Genomic DNA, 15418 nt, shown 5'->3' on the forward strand with positions numbered 1-15418 from the left:
AAAACCACAGATGTGGAATGAACTTTGCTGAGATGCTCCAGTGCATCGTGTAGCCAGTGCACATTGTGGGTCAGTAGTGGAAGCAACAAAGGTTGAAGGTAGTGAAAGGGCTAGCACTCATACGGGCTACTTTGTCTTGGATGGTATTGAGCTCCTTGAGTGTTGTTGGAGCTGCACTCATCCAGGCAAGTGGACAGTATTCCATCACACTCCTGGCTTGTGTCTTGTAGATGGTAGGCAGGCTTTGGGGAGTCAGGAGGTGAGTTATTTGCTTCAGAATTTCCAGTGAGCTGCTTTCATGAACGGCTGCAGTACCTGAGGTGTAGGTACACCCACAATGCTGTTAGGGAGGGAGTTCCAGGATTTTCACCCAGCAACAGTGAAGAAACAGCAATACATTTACAAGTCAGCATGGTGAGTAACTTGAAGGGGAACTTCCAGGTGGTGGTGCTTTCAGGTATCTGCTGGTCTTGTCCTTCTAGATGGTAGTGGTCATGGGTTTGGAAGGTGCTGCCTAAGGAACCTTCGTGAGTTCCTGCAGTGCATCTTGTAGATGGTACACACAGCTGGCACTGTTCATCAGTGGTGGAGGGAGTAAATGTTTATGGAAGGGGTATGCCATTGAATGTTGTGGGGAGCTGATTAGATTCCCTCTTGTTGGCGATGGTCATTGCCTGACACTTGTGTGAATGCGGTTTCTTAGATGACATTAGTGATGGTAATGCCATTGAATGTTGTGGGGAGCTGATTAGATTCCCTCTTGTTGGCGATGGTCATTGCCTGACACTTGTGTGAATGCGGTTTCTTAGATGACATTAGTGATGGTAATGCCATTGAATGTTGTGGGGAGCTGATTAGATTCCCTCTTGTTGGCGATGGTCATTGCCTGACACTTGTGTGAATGCGGTTTCTTAGATGACATTAGTGATGGTAATGCCATTGAATGTTGTGGGGAGCTGATTAGATTCCCTCTTGTTGGCGATGGTCATTGCCTGACACTTGTGTGAATGCGGTTTCTTAGATGACATTCCGATGAGCAGCAAGACAGAGAAAGAGCACATTTTAAGAATCATAGAATCCCTACAGTGCAGAAAGAGGCCATTCGGCCCATTGAGTCTGCACCAACCACAATCCCACCCAGGCCCCATCCCTGTAACCCACATATTTACCCTGCTAGTCCCCCTGACACTAAGGGGCAATTTAGCATGGCCAATCAACCTGACACGCACATCTTTGGACTGTGGGAGAAAACTGGAACACCCGGAGGAAACCCATGCAGAGAACGTGCAAGCTCCACAGAGACAGTCACCCAAGGCTGGAATTGAACCAGGGGTCTCTGGCGCATGTCAACAGGTTGACATGCCTGATGTTGCTCTTAGCATGCCCTCCTGCACTCCCCTGGCTTGGTGGAGTATTTTTAAAAATTTATTCATTGGACTTGGGTGACGCTAGCTGGGCCAGCATTGATCGTCTTCCCCTAATTGCCCTTGTGGGAGCAGCTAAGAGTTAGCCACATTGCTGTGAGTGTGAAGTCACACGTAGGCCTTAGACCAGGTTTATTGAGAATAGGGTCAAGGAGCGATTGGTGGGTCTCGTGCACAAGCTGAGCTCAGAGAGGGAAATAGAGAAAGAAGTGAATTCAGCGATAGGGCAGGGTGGGAGGCAACCTCGGAGGAAGTTTGGCCAGGTGGGCTAGTAAAAGGGAGGCAAGTGGCAGAGTCAGATAACTGGACCAGCCAAATCTTAGTGACCAAGAGTCTATGAGCTCCATACATTTATTGCTCAGGGTAAGTGTGAAGGGGACAGGGGGGATGAGTGGTTCACAGTACAGGCAAAAATGGGGGTTGTTTTAGAATTCCAGGAAGATCCCGGAATAGTGAGCAATTTAAGTAGACGAGAGCAGGACCTGATAGTATTCACAGTGGCCCAACCAGGGGGTGGGATTCACCGGCTGCACTCACCTGAAAACCAGAGATTCCCGCCCAACTTCAATGGACCTTTACATGGTCTGCCCCCCCCCCCCCCCCCCCCCCCCCTGCTAGAATTCCAGTGGTGGACAGGATGGGAGAATTCTGGCCCAGATCTGGCAGTGAATGGATAAATGGTTGCCCCCAGCACTGTTCAAGTCTTTGTCCTTTTGACTTATGGAATTGTGTAAGTGGTAGTGATTGTCCTAAGGGCAGGTCCTTTGCTCGTTGCAGTCTTCTGCTTTCCTCTTCAGTTGCTCATTGAATTGAAAAATGGGAGGCTCCAATCAGTAATATGATGAGCAAAAACAACACAAGAGGGGTTTTCCTCATCTGTACTGAAAGAAAGCACCATTCTTCCCAAAGCATGTCTTGCTTCCAGGCAGCTGTTGCCCATTGAGATTCTAGCTCACTACTGAAAAGACACTGATTCCACCATTGGCCAAGAATCAGAACCCTGACATTTACCTGTGCCTGTAGCGACTCACAGAATTGTAGCGATAACCACCCTCTGAAACCTCTAATGACATCAACATCCTGGGGGTTACCATTGACCAGAAACTGAATTGGACTAGCCGTACAAATACTGTGGCTGCCAGAGCAGGGCAAAGACTAGGAATACTAAGGCAAGTAACTCACCTCCTGACTCCCCAAAGCCTGTCCACCATCTACAAGGCACAAGTCAGGAGTGGGATGGAATACTCTCCACTTGCCTGGATGAGTGCAGCTCCAACAACACTCAAGAAGCTCAGCACCATCCAGGACAAAGCAACCTGCTTCGTTGCTACACCTTTCATAAACACTCCCTCCCTTCATCATTGACACACAGCAGCTGTGTGTATTATCTACAAGATGCACTGTAGAAACTCACCAAGGCTCCTTAGGCGGCACCTTCCAAACCCACAACCACTATCATCTAAAGGACAAGTTCAGCAGATACCTGGGAACACCACCGCCCGCCTGCAAGTTCCCCTTCAAGTCACACACCATCCTGACTTGGAAATATATCACCATTCCTTCACTATCACTGGGTCAAAATCCTGGAACTCCCTCCTCAACAGCACCATTCTTCCCAAAGCATGTCTTGCTTCCAGGCAGCTGTTGCCCACCTCAGGTACTGCAGCGGTTCAAGGCGGCAGCTTACCACCACCTCCTCAAGGGCAACTAGGGATGGGCAATAAATAGAGTTATAGAGGTTTACAGCATGGAAACAAGCCCTTCGGCCCAACTTGTCCATGCCGCCCTTTTTTTAAAAAAAAAACCCTAAGCTAATCCCAATTGCCCGCATTTGGCCCATATCCCTCTATACCCATCGTACCCATGTAACTATCTAAATGCTTTTTAAAAGATAAAATTTGACCTGCCTCTACTACTGCCCCTGGCAGCTTGTTCCAGACACTCACCACCCTCTGTGTGAAAAAATTGCCCCTCTGGACACTTTTGTATCTCTCCCCTCTCACCTTAAACCTATGCCCTCTAGTTTTAGACTCCCCTACCTTTGGGAAAAGATATTGACTATCTACCTTGTCTATGCCCCTCATTATTTTATAGACCTCTATAAGGTCACCCCTCAGCCTCCTACGCGCCAGAGAAAAAAGTCCCAGTCTATTCAGCCTCTCCTTATAACTCAATCCATCATGTCCCGGTAGCATCCTAGTAAATCTTTTCTGCACTCTTTCTAGTTTAATAATATCCTCTCTATAATAGGGTGAGCAGAATTGCACACAGTATTCCAAATGTGGCCTTACCAATGTCTTGTACAACTTCAACAAGACGTCCCAACTCCTGTATTCAATGTTCTGACCGATAAAACCAAGCATGCCGAATGCCGCCTTCACTACTCTGTCTACCTGTGATTCCACTTTCAAGGAGCTATGAACATGCACTCCGAGATCTCTTTGTTCCATAACTCTCCCCAACACCCCACCATTAATTGGGTAAGTCCTGTCCCAGTTTGATTTACCAAAATGCATCACCTCGCATTTATCTAAATTAAACTCCATCTGCCATTCGTCAGCCCATTTGCCCAATTGATCAAGATCCCATTGCAATCCGAAATAACCTTGTTCACTGTCCATTATGCCACCAATTATGGTGTCATCTGCAAACTTACTAACCAGGCCTCCTATATTCTCATCCAAATTGTTAATATAAATGACAAGTAATAGTGGACCCAGCACCGATCCCTGAGGCACACCACTGGTCACAGGCCTCCAGTTTGAAAAACAACCCTCTACAGCCACCCACTGGCTTATCATAGAAATCATAGAAACCCTACAGTGCAGAAGGAGGCCATTCGGCCCATCGAGTCTGCACCGACCACAATCCCACCCAGGCCCTACCCCCACATATTTTACCATCTAATCCCTCTAACCTACACATCCCAGGACTCTAAGGGGCAATTTTTCAACCTGGCCAATCAACCTAACCCGCACATCTTTGGACTGTGGGAGGAAACCGGAGCACCCGGAGGAAACCCACGCAGACATGAGGAGAATGTGCAAACTCCACACAGACAGTGACCCGAGCCGGGAATCGAACCCGGGACCCTGGAGCTGTGAAGCAGCAGTGCTAACCACTGTGCTACCGTGCCGCCCCGGCATCAAGCCAATTTTGTATCCAATTGGCTACCTCACCCTGGATCCCGTGAGATTTAATGTTATGCAACAAGCTACCATGCAGTACCTCGTCAAATGCCTTGCTAAAGTCCATGTAGACAACATCAACTGCACTACCCTCATCTACCTTCTTGGTTACCCCTTCAAAAAACTCAATCAAATTTGTGAAACATGATTTTCCACTCACAAAGCCATGCTGACTGTTCCTAATCAGTCCTTGCATCTGTAAATGCCTATAGCTCCTGTCTCTCAGAAAACCTTCTAACAATTTACCCACGACAAGCGTTTGCCTCACCGGTCTGTAGTGCCCGTGCTGTTCCCTACAGCCCTTCTTAAACAAAGGTACAACATTTGCCATCTCTAATCTTCAGCTTGTTGATGATTCAAATATCTCTGCTAGGAGACCCGCAATTTCCTCCCTAGCCTCCCACAATGTCCTGGGATACACTTCATCAGGTCCCGGGGATTTATCTACCTTGATGCACTTTAATACTTCCAGCACCACCACCTCTATAATATGTACACTCCTCAAGACATCATTATTTATTTCCCCAAGTTCCCTAACAACTGTACATTTCTCAACAGTAAATACTAATGAGAAATATTCATTTAGGATCTCGCCCATCTCTTGTGGATCCATACAGATCCTTAAGAGGCCCTATTCTCTCCCTACTTACTCTTTTGCCCTTTATGTATTTGTAAAAGCTCTTTAGATGTTCCTTTGCATTATCTGCCAAAGCAATCTCGTGTCCCCTTTTTGCCCTCCTGATTTCTCTCTCAACTCTACTCCAACACCCTCTATACTCTTCAAAGCATTCACTTGATCCTAGCTGCCTATGCATGTCCTCATAGAAACCCTACAGTGCAGAAGGAGGCCATTCAGCCCATCGAGTCTGCACCGACCACAATCCCACCCAGGCCCTACCCCCACATATTTACCCGCCAATCCCCCTAACCTATACATCCCAGGACTCTAAGGGGCAATTTTTAACCTGGCCAATCAACCTAACCCACACATCTTTGGACTATGCCACCTCCTCCTCCTTCTTCTTGACCGGGGCCTCAATACCCTGAGTCATCAAGGGTTCCCTACTTCTACCAGCCTTGCCTTTCATTCTAAAAGGAATGTGCTTACCCTGAACCCTGGTTAACACACTTTTGAAAGCCTCCCACTTACCAGGCGTCGCTTTGCCTGCCAACAGACACGCCCAATCAACTTTTGAAAGTTCCTGTCTGATATCACCAAAATTGGTCCTGCTCCAATTTAGAGAACAAAGAAAATTACTGCACATGTACAGGCCCTTCGGCCCTCCATGCCTGCACCGACCATGCTGCCCGACTTAATTAAAACCCCCTATCCTTCCGAGGACCATATCCCTCTATTCCCATCCTATTCATGTACTTGTCAAGACGCCCCTTAAAAGTCACTACCATATCCGCTTCCACTACCTCCCCCGGCAACGAGTTCCAGGCACCCACTACTCTGTGTAAAAAGTCTGCCTCGTACATCTCCTTTAAATCTTGCACCTTGCACCTTAAACCTATGCCCCCTAGTAATTGACTCTTCCATCCTGGGGAAAACGTTTCTGACGATCCACTCTGTCCATGCCTCTCATAATCTTGTAGACTTCTATCAGGTCTCCCTTCAACCTCCGTCGCTCCAGTGAGAACAAACCAAGTTTCTCCAACCTCTCCTCATAGCTAATGCCCTCCATACCAGGCAACATCCTGGTAAATCTTTTCTGAACCCTCTCCAAAACCTCCACATACTTCTGGTAGTGTGGCGACCAAAATTGAACACTATATTCCAAGTGCAGCCTAACTAAGGTTCTATAAAGCTGCAACATGACTTGCCATTTTGTAAAGTCAATACCCCGGCCGATGAAGGCAAGCATGCCGTATGCCTTCTTGACTACCTTCTCCACCTGCATTGCCACTTTCAGTGACCTGTGTGCCTGTACACCCAGATCCCTTTGCGTATCAATACTCTTAAGGGTTCTGCCATTTGCTGTATATTTCCTACCTGGATTAGACCTTCCAAAATGCATTACCTCACATTTGTCCAGATTAAACTCCATCTGCCATCTCTCCGCCCAAGCCTCCAACCGATCTATATCATGCTGTATCCTCTGATGGTCCGCAAATCCAACAATCCTTGTATTGTCCGCAAACTTACGAATCAATCCAGTTACATTTTCCTCCAAATCATTTATATATATATATATTACAAACAGCAAAGGTCCCAGCACTGATCCCTGAGGAACACCACTTGTCACAGCCCTCCATTCAGAAACGCACCCTTCCACTGCTTCTTTGACCGAGTAAGAAGTTTAACAACACCAGGTTAAAGTCCAACAGGTTTATTTGGTAGCAAAAGCCACACAAGCTTTCGAGGCTCTGAGCCCCTTCTTCAGGTGAGTGGGAATTCTGTTCACAAACAGAACTTATAAGACACAGACTCAATTTACATGAATAATGGTTGGAATGCGAATACTTACAACTAATCCAGTCTTTAAGAAACAAAACAATGGGAGTGGGGAGAGCATCAAGACAGGCTAAAAAGATGTGTATTGTCTCCAGACAAGACAGCCAGTGAAACTCTGCAGGTCCACGCAACTGTGGGAGTTACAAATAGTGTGACATAAATTCTGATTCTAGGATCGCATGATAAAGACTCAGGAGGAAAAAAGCAGAAATATTTATGTGAAATAGTGTGACATAAACCCAATATCCCGGTTGAGGCCGTCCTTGTGTGTGCGGAACCTGGCTATCAGTTTCTGCTCCGCGACTCTGCGCTGTCGTGTGTCGCGAAGGCCGCCTTGGAGAACGTCACACTATGTCACACAAATGTCACACTATTTCACATAAATATTTCTGCTATGTCACACTATTTCACATAAATATTTCTGCTTTTTTCCTCCTGAGTCTTTATCATGCGATCCTAGAATCAGAATTTATGTCACACTATTTGTAACTCCCACAGTTGCGTGGACCTGCAGAGTTTCACTGGCTGTCTTGTCTGGAGACAATACACATCTTTTTAGCCTGTCTTGATGCTCTCCCCACTCCCATTGTTTTGTTTCTTAAAGACTGGATTAGTTGTAAGTATTCGCATTCCAACCATTATTCATGTAAATTGAGTCTGTGTCTTATAAGTTCTGTTTGTGAACAGAATTCCCACTCACCTGAAGAAGGGGCTCAGAGCCTCGAAAGCTTGTGTGGCTTTTGCTACCAAATAAACCTGTTGGACTTTAACCTGGTGTTGTTAAACTTCTTACTGTGTTTACCCCAGTCCAACGCCGGCATCTCCACATCTTTGACCGAGCCAGTTTTGTATCCACCTTGCCAGCTCACCTCTGATCCCATGCGACTTCACCTTCTGCACCAGTCTGCCATGAGGGACCTTGTCAAAGGCCTTACTGAAGTCCATGTAGACAACATCCCTCATCAATCATCTTCGTCATTTCCTCGAAAAACTCAATCAAGTTTATGAGACACGACCTCCCCTTCACAAAACCATGTTGCCTCTCACTAATACGTCCACTTATTTCCAAGTGGGAGTAAATCCTGTCTTGAAGAATCCTTTCCAACAATTACCCTACCACTGATGTAAGGCTCACCGGCCTGTAATTATCTGGATTATTCTTGCTACCCTTCCTAAACAAAGGAACAACATTGGCTATTCTCCAATCCTCTGGGACCTCCCCTGTAGCCAGTGAGGATAGAGTTTTCTCTCAAGGCCCCAGCAATTTCCTCCCTTGCCTCTCTCAGTATTCTGGGGTATATCCCATCAGGCCCTAGGGACTTGTCTACCTTAATGTTTCTCAACAACCCCAATACCTCCTTTTTGATCTCAACATGACTCAAACTATCTACCCATCTTTTCCCAGACTTATCATCCACCAAGTCCTTCTCTTTGGTGTATACTGACGCAAAGTACTCATTTAATACCTCGCCCATTTCCTCTGGCTCCGCGCATAGATTCCCTCCCTTGTCCTTGAGTAGGCCATTCCTTTCCCTGGCTACCCTCTTGCTCTTTATATATGTATAAAAAGCCTTGGGATTTTCCTTAATCCTGCAGGTCAATGCTTTTTCATGACCCCTTGTGGCCCTCCTTACTCCTTGCTTAGGTTTCTTTCTACTTTCCTTGTATTCCACACTTGCCTCATGCGTTCCCAGCCTCTTAGCTTTGACAAATGCTTCCTTTTTCTCTTTGACTAGGCTCACAATATCTCTTGTTATCCAAGGTTCCCAAAACTTGCCACACTTATCCTTCATCCTTACAGGAATGTGTCGGTCCTGAATCCCTATCGACTTACACTTGAAAGCCTCCCACATGCCAGATGTTGATTTGCCCTCAAACATCTGCCCCCAATCTACATTCTTCAGTTCCTGCCTAATATTGTTGTAATTAACCTTCCCCCAGTTTAGCACCTTTAACTTGAGGACAACACTTATCTTTACCCATCAGTACCTTACAGCTTGCTGAATTGTGGTCACTGTTCCCAAACTGCTCCCCTACTGAAATTTAGAATTCTAACCTTTGGCCCAGACCTATCGTTCTCCATAGCTATCTTGAATCTAATGGAATTGTGGTCATTGGTCCCAAAGTGATCCCTCACTAACACTTCTGTCTTCTGCCCTTCCTTATTTCCCAAGAGGAGGTCAAGTTTTGCCCTCTGTCCAGTCGGGCCATCCACATACTGAATGAAAAATTCCTCCTGAATACACTCAACAAATTTCTCTTCATCCAGGCCCCTAATGCTATGGCTGTCGCATAGGGAGGAAAGCATTGAAGTATTGTTAGGGGTTTAACTGGACCTTGACAACAGTTCCTCCACAAGCCACTGTCTTGCTCAGGTCCTCCTTCTGGAAATGGTGACTGTGCCAAAGATGCAAATCTTCACCCCGAGCAGTTGTGGAGATAACATTGTTACTGAATGCCTGTGGCTACACACAATGTCTGTTGCTGCTGCTGAGCACTTACTGTACAATAACTCATCCATAAACCACATCGTTGTTCGGTAAAAATGTGATCAGGCTGAACTGTTGGTGCACCACCATCAGGTGGCCTGGTCATACTGTCTGTGCAATTGAACATGGTGAAGGCTACTAAAGGCTTTATTGCCATACCCCAGTGAAAGTTGGGAGAGGTAGGGGAGAAATGATCAATGAACTAATATTGGGGATGGTTTCCAACTGAGGCAGAGGTGGATAATTGATTACAGTGAAAGCTTAGTAGGCCTATTTATCTGCCACCAACAGGCCATGTCATCATACATTTGGGGTCAGTTAATAAAAATGGACTATTGTTCCCACTAATTGTAGTATACCCAAATATTTAATATGGAAAAGCTATCAAAGAGCTTTGCTGCCAAATATACCAGCTTTTCTCGCACCATTTTCTGACGCTGCCATCTATTGAAATCCTGGGGGTTGCCATTGACCGGAACATAAGAACATAAGAAATAGGAGCAGGAGTAGGCCATCTAGCCCCTCGAGCTTGCCCCGCCGTTCAATAAGATCATGGCTGATCTGATAGTGGCTTAGTTCCACTTACCTGCCCGCTCCCCATAACCCTTAATTCCCTTATTGATCAGAAATCTATCTACTTGTGACTTAAACATATTTAACGAGGTAGCCTCAACTGCTTCAATGGGCAGAGAATTCCAGAGATTCACTACCCTCTGAGAGAAGAAGTTCCTCCTCAACTCTGTCCTAAACTGACTCCCCCTTATTTTGAGGCTGTGTCCTCTAGTTCTTGTTTCCTTTCTAAGTGGAAATAACCTCGCTGCTTCTACCCTGTCTAGCCCCTTCATTATCTTATATGTCTCTATAAGATCTCCCCTCAGCCTTCTAAACTCCAACGAGTACAGGCCCAATCTACTCAATCTCTCCTCATCTCCGGTATCAACCTGGTGAACCTTCTCTGTACTCCCTCCAAGGTCAATACATCCTTCCGCAAATAAGGGGACCAAAATGGCACACAGTGCAATTGAACATACTGAGGTTATAGCAGTTCAGAGGCAGGCGGTTCAGCAATGGGAGTAACTCATCTCTTGTCTCCCCAAAGGCGATCTACAATTCAGGAATGTGATAGAATACTCCCCCCCACCCACCCCCCAGCCCCCGCCTGGATGAGTGCAACAACCCTTTAAAATCTCAACACCATCCAGGACAAAATAGCCTAATTGACTGGCACCCCGTCTACCACCACCATAAACCATTCACTCCACCGCTGACACGCAGAGGTAGCAGTGAGTTCCATCTGCAAGAAATCACCAAAGCTCCTTCCAAATCCATAACCTCTACCATCGAAAAGGACAAGAACAGCCGATACCTGGGAACACCACCGCATAGATGTTCCCTCCAAGTCACTCACCATCCTGACTTGGAAATATCTCGCCGGTCCTTCACTGTCGCTGGGTCAAAATCCTGGATCTCCCTCCCTAACAGCACTGTGGATGTATCTGCACCACAGGGACTGCAAATGGTTCAAAAGGAGCTCACCACCACCTTTTTGAGGGCAATTAGTCAGCGATGCCCGCATCCCGTGAATGTATTTTTAAAAAATCCTTTATCCTTATTGTGCATGGAAATGTTGTTTCTTCTCCCATGATAGAGATCATGTAACTGATCTTCAAACCCAGTTTAAAGCATGGCTCTTGGAGCCTATGGCTGGGTATGTAGCATCAATTGTAGGGATAGTAAATTGGAAAATCGCTACATCTTAACCATTCGTACAAGTCTCACACCTTAGCTGTGTAAAGGTCTAAACTCCCATTGCCCTGGTTCACATTGGATTCCAGTGGCTCCCTCTTGCATTACAAGTTAACTTGAAAATCTTTATCCTCATCCGTATGCCTTGTTGGCGGAAATCTCCTATATGCTGTCTCTTTGTGCTCCTCGGAGACGCCATGTTCCCTCTGTTCTCTGCTTCATTCTTGATGTTCAGCATGTTTTGCATCAATGTGACCCTGCTTGCTGGAACACTCTTCCAAAATCCTTCTGCCTTACCTTCTCCCTCCTATACCAAAGCATGCTTTTCCCTTCATTGACTTGTTCAGCTCTGCTTTTTAGCTTTTTGGTGTCCATTCCATTCTCCAGTTAACTTGGACATGTTTATTTCAAGAGGAATGCATGTGATACTTGTGTTAACAGAGTGGGCCAAAATGATTGACCGCGACGTACTTTGCATTAATCTGAGATTAACGCAGATTATAAAGAGAGATGTGTAGACCCAAATTGGAAAATTTCTTTGTGCAAACCAGGAATCTCACTATTTGTATATTAGATTTTCCTCCCCTTCCTACTTTTAATACGGGCGGCACGGTGGCACAATGGTTAGCACTGCTGCCTCATAGCGCCAGGGACCCGGGTTCAATTCCTGGCTTGGGTCACTGTCTGTGCAGAGTCTGCAAATTCTCCCCGTGTCTGCGTGGGTTTCCTCTGGGTACTCCGGTTTCCTCCCACAGTCCAAAGATGTGCGGGTTAGGTTGATGGACCATGCTGAATTGTCCGTTAGTGCCCCAAGATATATAGGTTAGGGAGATTAGCGCGGTAAATACGTGGGGTTACGGGGTAAACCTGGGCATGAGTCGGTGCAAACTTGATGGGCCAAATGGCCTCCTTCTGCACTGTAAGGATTCTATGATTCTATTTTGACTTGTCTATTCATTTTTATCAAATATCATGAACCAGTGCTGCATTAATAAGAGTTTGATCCTTGTAAGTTTGATCACTGGATCCTAAAACTAATTTTTGTCGTATGATGGTAACTTGAACGTTAACATCTGATTATTCCTGCAATATAACTAATTTCACTTTACAGGGATATAAAACGCTGTAATTCAGCTGAGGTTAAAACAGCTATGAGGACATACCACACTCAAATAAAATCAAAATATTGTGGTTAGGTGCACAGGTTAGAACATTTGCCCTTATGATAAAACAAGTCTTTTGCATTGTAACTTCATCAAGATTATAGAACATAGAATATAGAACATTACAGTGCAGTACAGGCCCTTCGGCCCTCGATGTTGCGCCGACCATTGAAACCAATCTAAAGCTCATCTAACCTACACTATTCCAATATCATCCATATGTTTATCCAGTGACCATTTAAATGCCCTTAATGTTGGCGATGCATATAATAATCTAATATTTTACAGAAAGGATTGATTGATGTTCCTAGATTTGAATGTGACCAATAAATATCAAATGCAAGTCAGACTGGGGTTCGGTTGGTAACATTCCCATCTCTTAGTCGGAGGTTGTGGCGTCAAGTCCCATTACAGACCTTAAGCACAAAAGTCAAATCCAACACTCCAGTGCAGTACTGCGGGAGCGCTGTACAGGTGGAGGTGCCTTCTTTCAGTTAAGATGTTAAACCAAATCCTCGTGTAGTCTTTCAGCTGAATATAAAAGGTTCCGTGGCACTATTTTGCAGAATAGCTGGAAGTTATCCCTAAGATAAACGCAAAATAGTACGGATGCTGGAATGTGAAACAAAAACAGAAAAATGCTGGAAAACCTCAGCCGATCTGACAGCATCCGTGGAGAGAGAGTACAGCCAACATTTCAAATCTAGATGATCAGAGTTGACGAGGGGTCATCTAGACTCGAAACATTGGCTCTATTCGCTCTCTTCACAGATACTGTCAGACCTGCTGGGATTTTCCAGCACTTTTCTGTTTTCGTGGGAAGTTATCCCTAGTGTCCTGGCTGATATTTATCCCACAACCAACAGCACAAAAACAGATGATCACATTGCTGTTTTCTGGGAGCTTGCTGGGCATAAATTGCCCTATCTCCTACAATCCAAAAGTGAGTTCACTTCAAAAAAAAAAGTCCTTTATTGGCTGTGAAACATGTTTGGGGTGTCCTGAGGTAATGAAAGGCGCTCCATAAATGCAATTCTTTCACCATGGGCGGCACAGTGGTTAGCACTGCTGCCTCACAGCTCCAGGGACCCAGGTTCAATTCCGGCCCCGGTTCACTGTCTGTGTGGAGTTTGCACATTCTCCCCGTGTCTGTTTGGGTTTCCTCCGGGTGCTCCGGTTTCCTCCCACACTCCAAAGGTGTGCGGGTTAGATGGATTGGCCATGCTAAATTGCCCCTTAGTATCAGGAGGACAACAGGGTAAATACGTGGTGTTACAGGGAAAGGGCCTGGGTGGGATTGTTGGTGCAGGCTCGATGGGCCGAATGGCCTTCTTCTGCACTGTAGGGATTCTATAATATTCTTCACCTTGGTGCTGATGTGTACAGGTGGGATCTTCCTGTTTTGCAGAAGACCGATGCAGTGACGTCCTGTTGTGTACTCACGAGGTTCCCTCTATCTTTTACAGGGCCGCTCTCTCAGGGAAAGTTCAACACGGCGGGCTCAGAGACGCAGCTTTAATCCACCCAGTTTTATGGAAGAGGACACCGTGGACTTCCCCGATGAGCTGGATACCTCATTTTTTGCGAGGGTGAGATTACGTAGCACACAGTGCAGCATGTTGAATCTGCAGCATATCCCACCATATTTGCTGTTGCCATATACTCAGCTTGGAAAATTCCCTGTCCTTATCTTGCTCTATGATTTATTCCCCCCCTTACTCATGGAAAGTATATTTCAGATTGTTCCAAAGAATTGAAGCATATGTTACGTTTGAACTGGAATTCTGAACGAAACAATGAACAGATTCACCTTTCAGATTGGAATGTGTGTGCGTTTGTCCATTTGCCAGGGTTACGCTGGGTTCCTAATGCTTTAGATCAATCAACATTGAGGTGGAGAATGAAGCCCTGGCACCAAATCCCAGGGACTGCTGCTTCTGACCCTATGTCCAAACAAGCTGACCTCCCACAATACCACAAGGTGATTTCCTTTATTTAGGACACCCAAAGGCATCGGCAGTGAGCGAGGGGGCTGTTGAATGCTCTGAAGGAACTATAATTGTTTTTGATGTAAGGCGCAAGGTAACCTTTTGGTAAAGGACCATTGGAGCGAAATGAACAAAGTTTTTCAACGAAGGCTGGGTCCACAGCAGAGAGGGTCACCCAGGAGTCAAAATGAAAATCTCTCCTGAGACGTCTTAGTGTAAAGTATTGATTTGAAATGGGCTGTGCGTGTCTGGAACGTTGTTCAAGTGATGCAGCCACGTAATGAATGGTTTCCCAATCTGCAGAGAAAGCTGGATCTTCTGCACAGTTTGTGCTGAGTCTCCCAGCATGCTTCAAACATAAAGCTCTGCACACAGGCGCTTCAGGCTCAGTGCAGGCCTCAGACCATAATGGCTGACTGCAGGGCACTGCCATGGCCAGCATCAAGTTTTAACAGTGGATTATTAGTTCAAAGGTCACTTCAGCCTATATTATGCATTAGGTCACAATCTAGATTTTCCCCCCGTTTATTTTTCAACGAATCAGAGATGCTTTTCCACAAATACAAGACACTACAAGGGGTCGTGAACGAAGCTCAGTCCATCGCGCAAACCAGCCTCCCATCCATTGACTCTGTTGGGGCGGCACGGTAGCACAGTGGTTAGCACTGCTGCTTCACAGCTCCAGGGTCCCGGGTTCGATTCCCAGCCCAGGTCACTATCTGTGTGGAGTTTGCACATTCTCCTCGTGTCTGCGTGGGTTTCCTCCGGGTGCTCCGGTTTCCTCCCACAGTCCAAAGATGTGCGGGTTAGGTTGATTGGCCAGGTTAAAAATTGCCCCTTAGAGTCCTGAGATGCGTAGGTTAGAGGGATTAGCGGGTAAATATGTGGGGGTAGGGCCTGGGTGGGATTGTGGTCGGTGCAGACTCGATGGGCCGAATGGCCTCCTTCTGCACTGTAGGGTT

The 15418-nt window shown here is 46.1% G+C and overlaps 1 protein-coding gene across 17 annotated transcripts in view; it reads left to right on the forward strand.

Annotated features, from left to right (window-relative positions):
* The window catches only part of LOC144510532 (inactive rhomboid protein 1-like), a 369670-nt gene that overhangs the window by 295580 nt on the left and 58672 nt on the right, over positions 1–15418 (forward strand). For all 17 annotated transcript variants that reach the window (XM_078240037.1, XM_078240025.1, XM_078240027.1 and 14 more), the window contains one exon: positions 13935–14057. In XM_078240037.1, coding sequence (XP_078096163.1) covers positions 13935–14057 — 123 coding nt within the window. The remainder of the gene's footprint in view (positions 1–13934; positions 14058–15418) is intronic.

This window comes from Mustelus asterias, chromosome 23 (genome assembly GCF_964213995.1).
Source record: "Mustelus asterias chromosome 23, sMusAst1.hap1.1, whole genome shotgun sequence".
Lineage (NCBI taxonomy): Eukaryota > Metazoa > Chordata > Chondrichthyes > Carcharhiniformes > Triakidae > Mustelus > Mustelus asterias.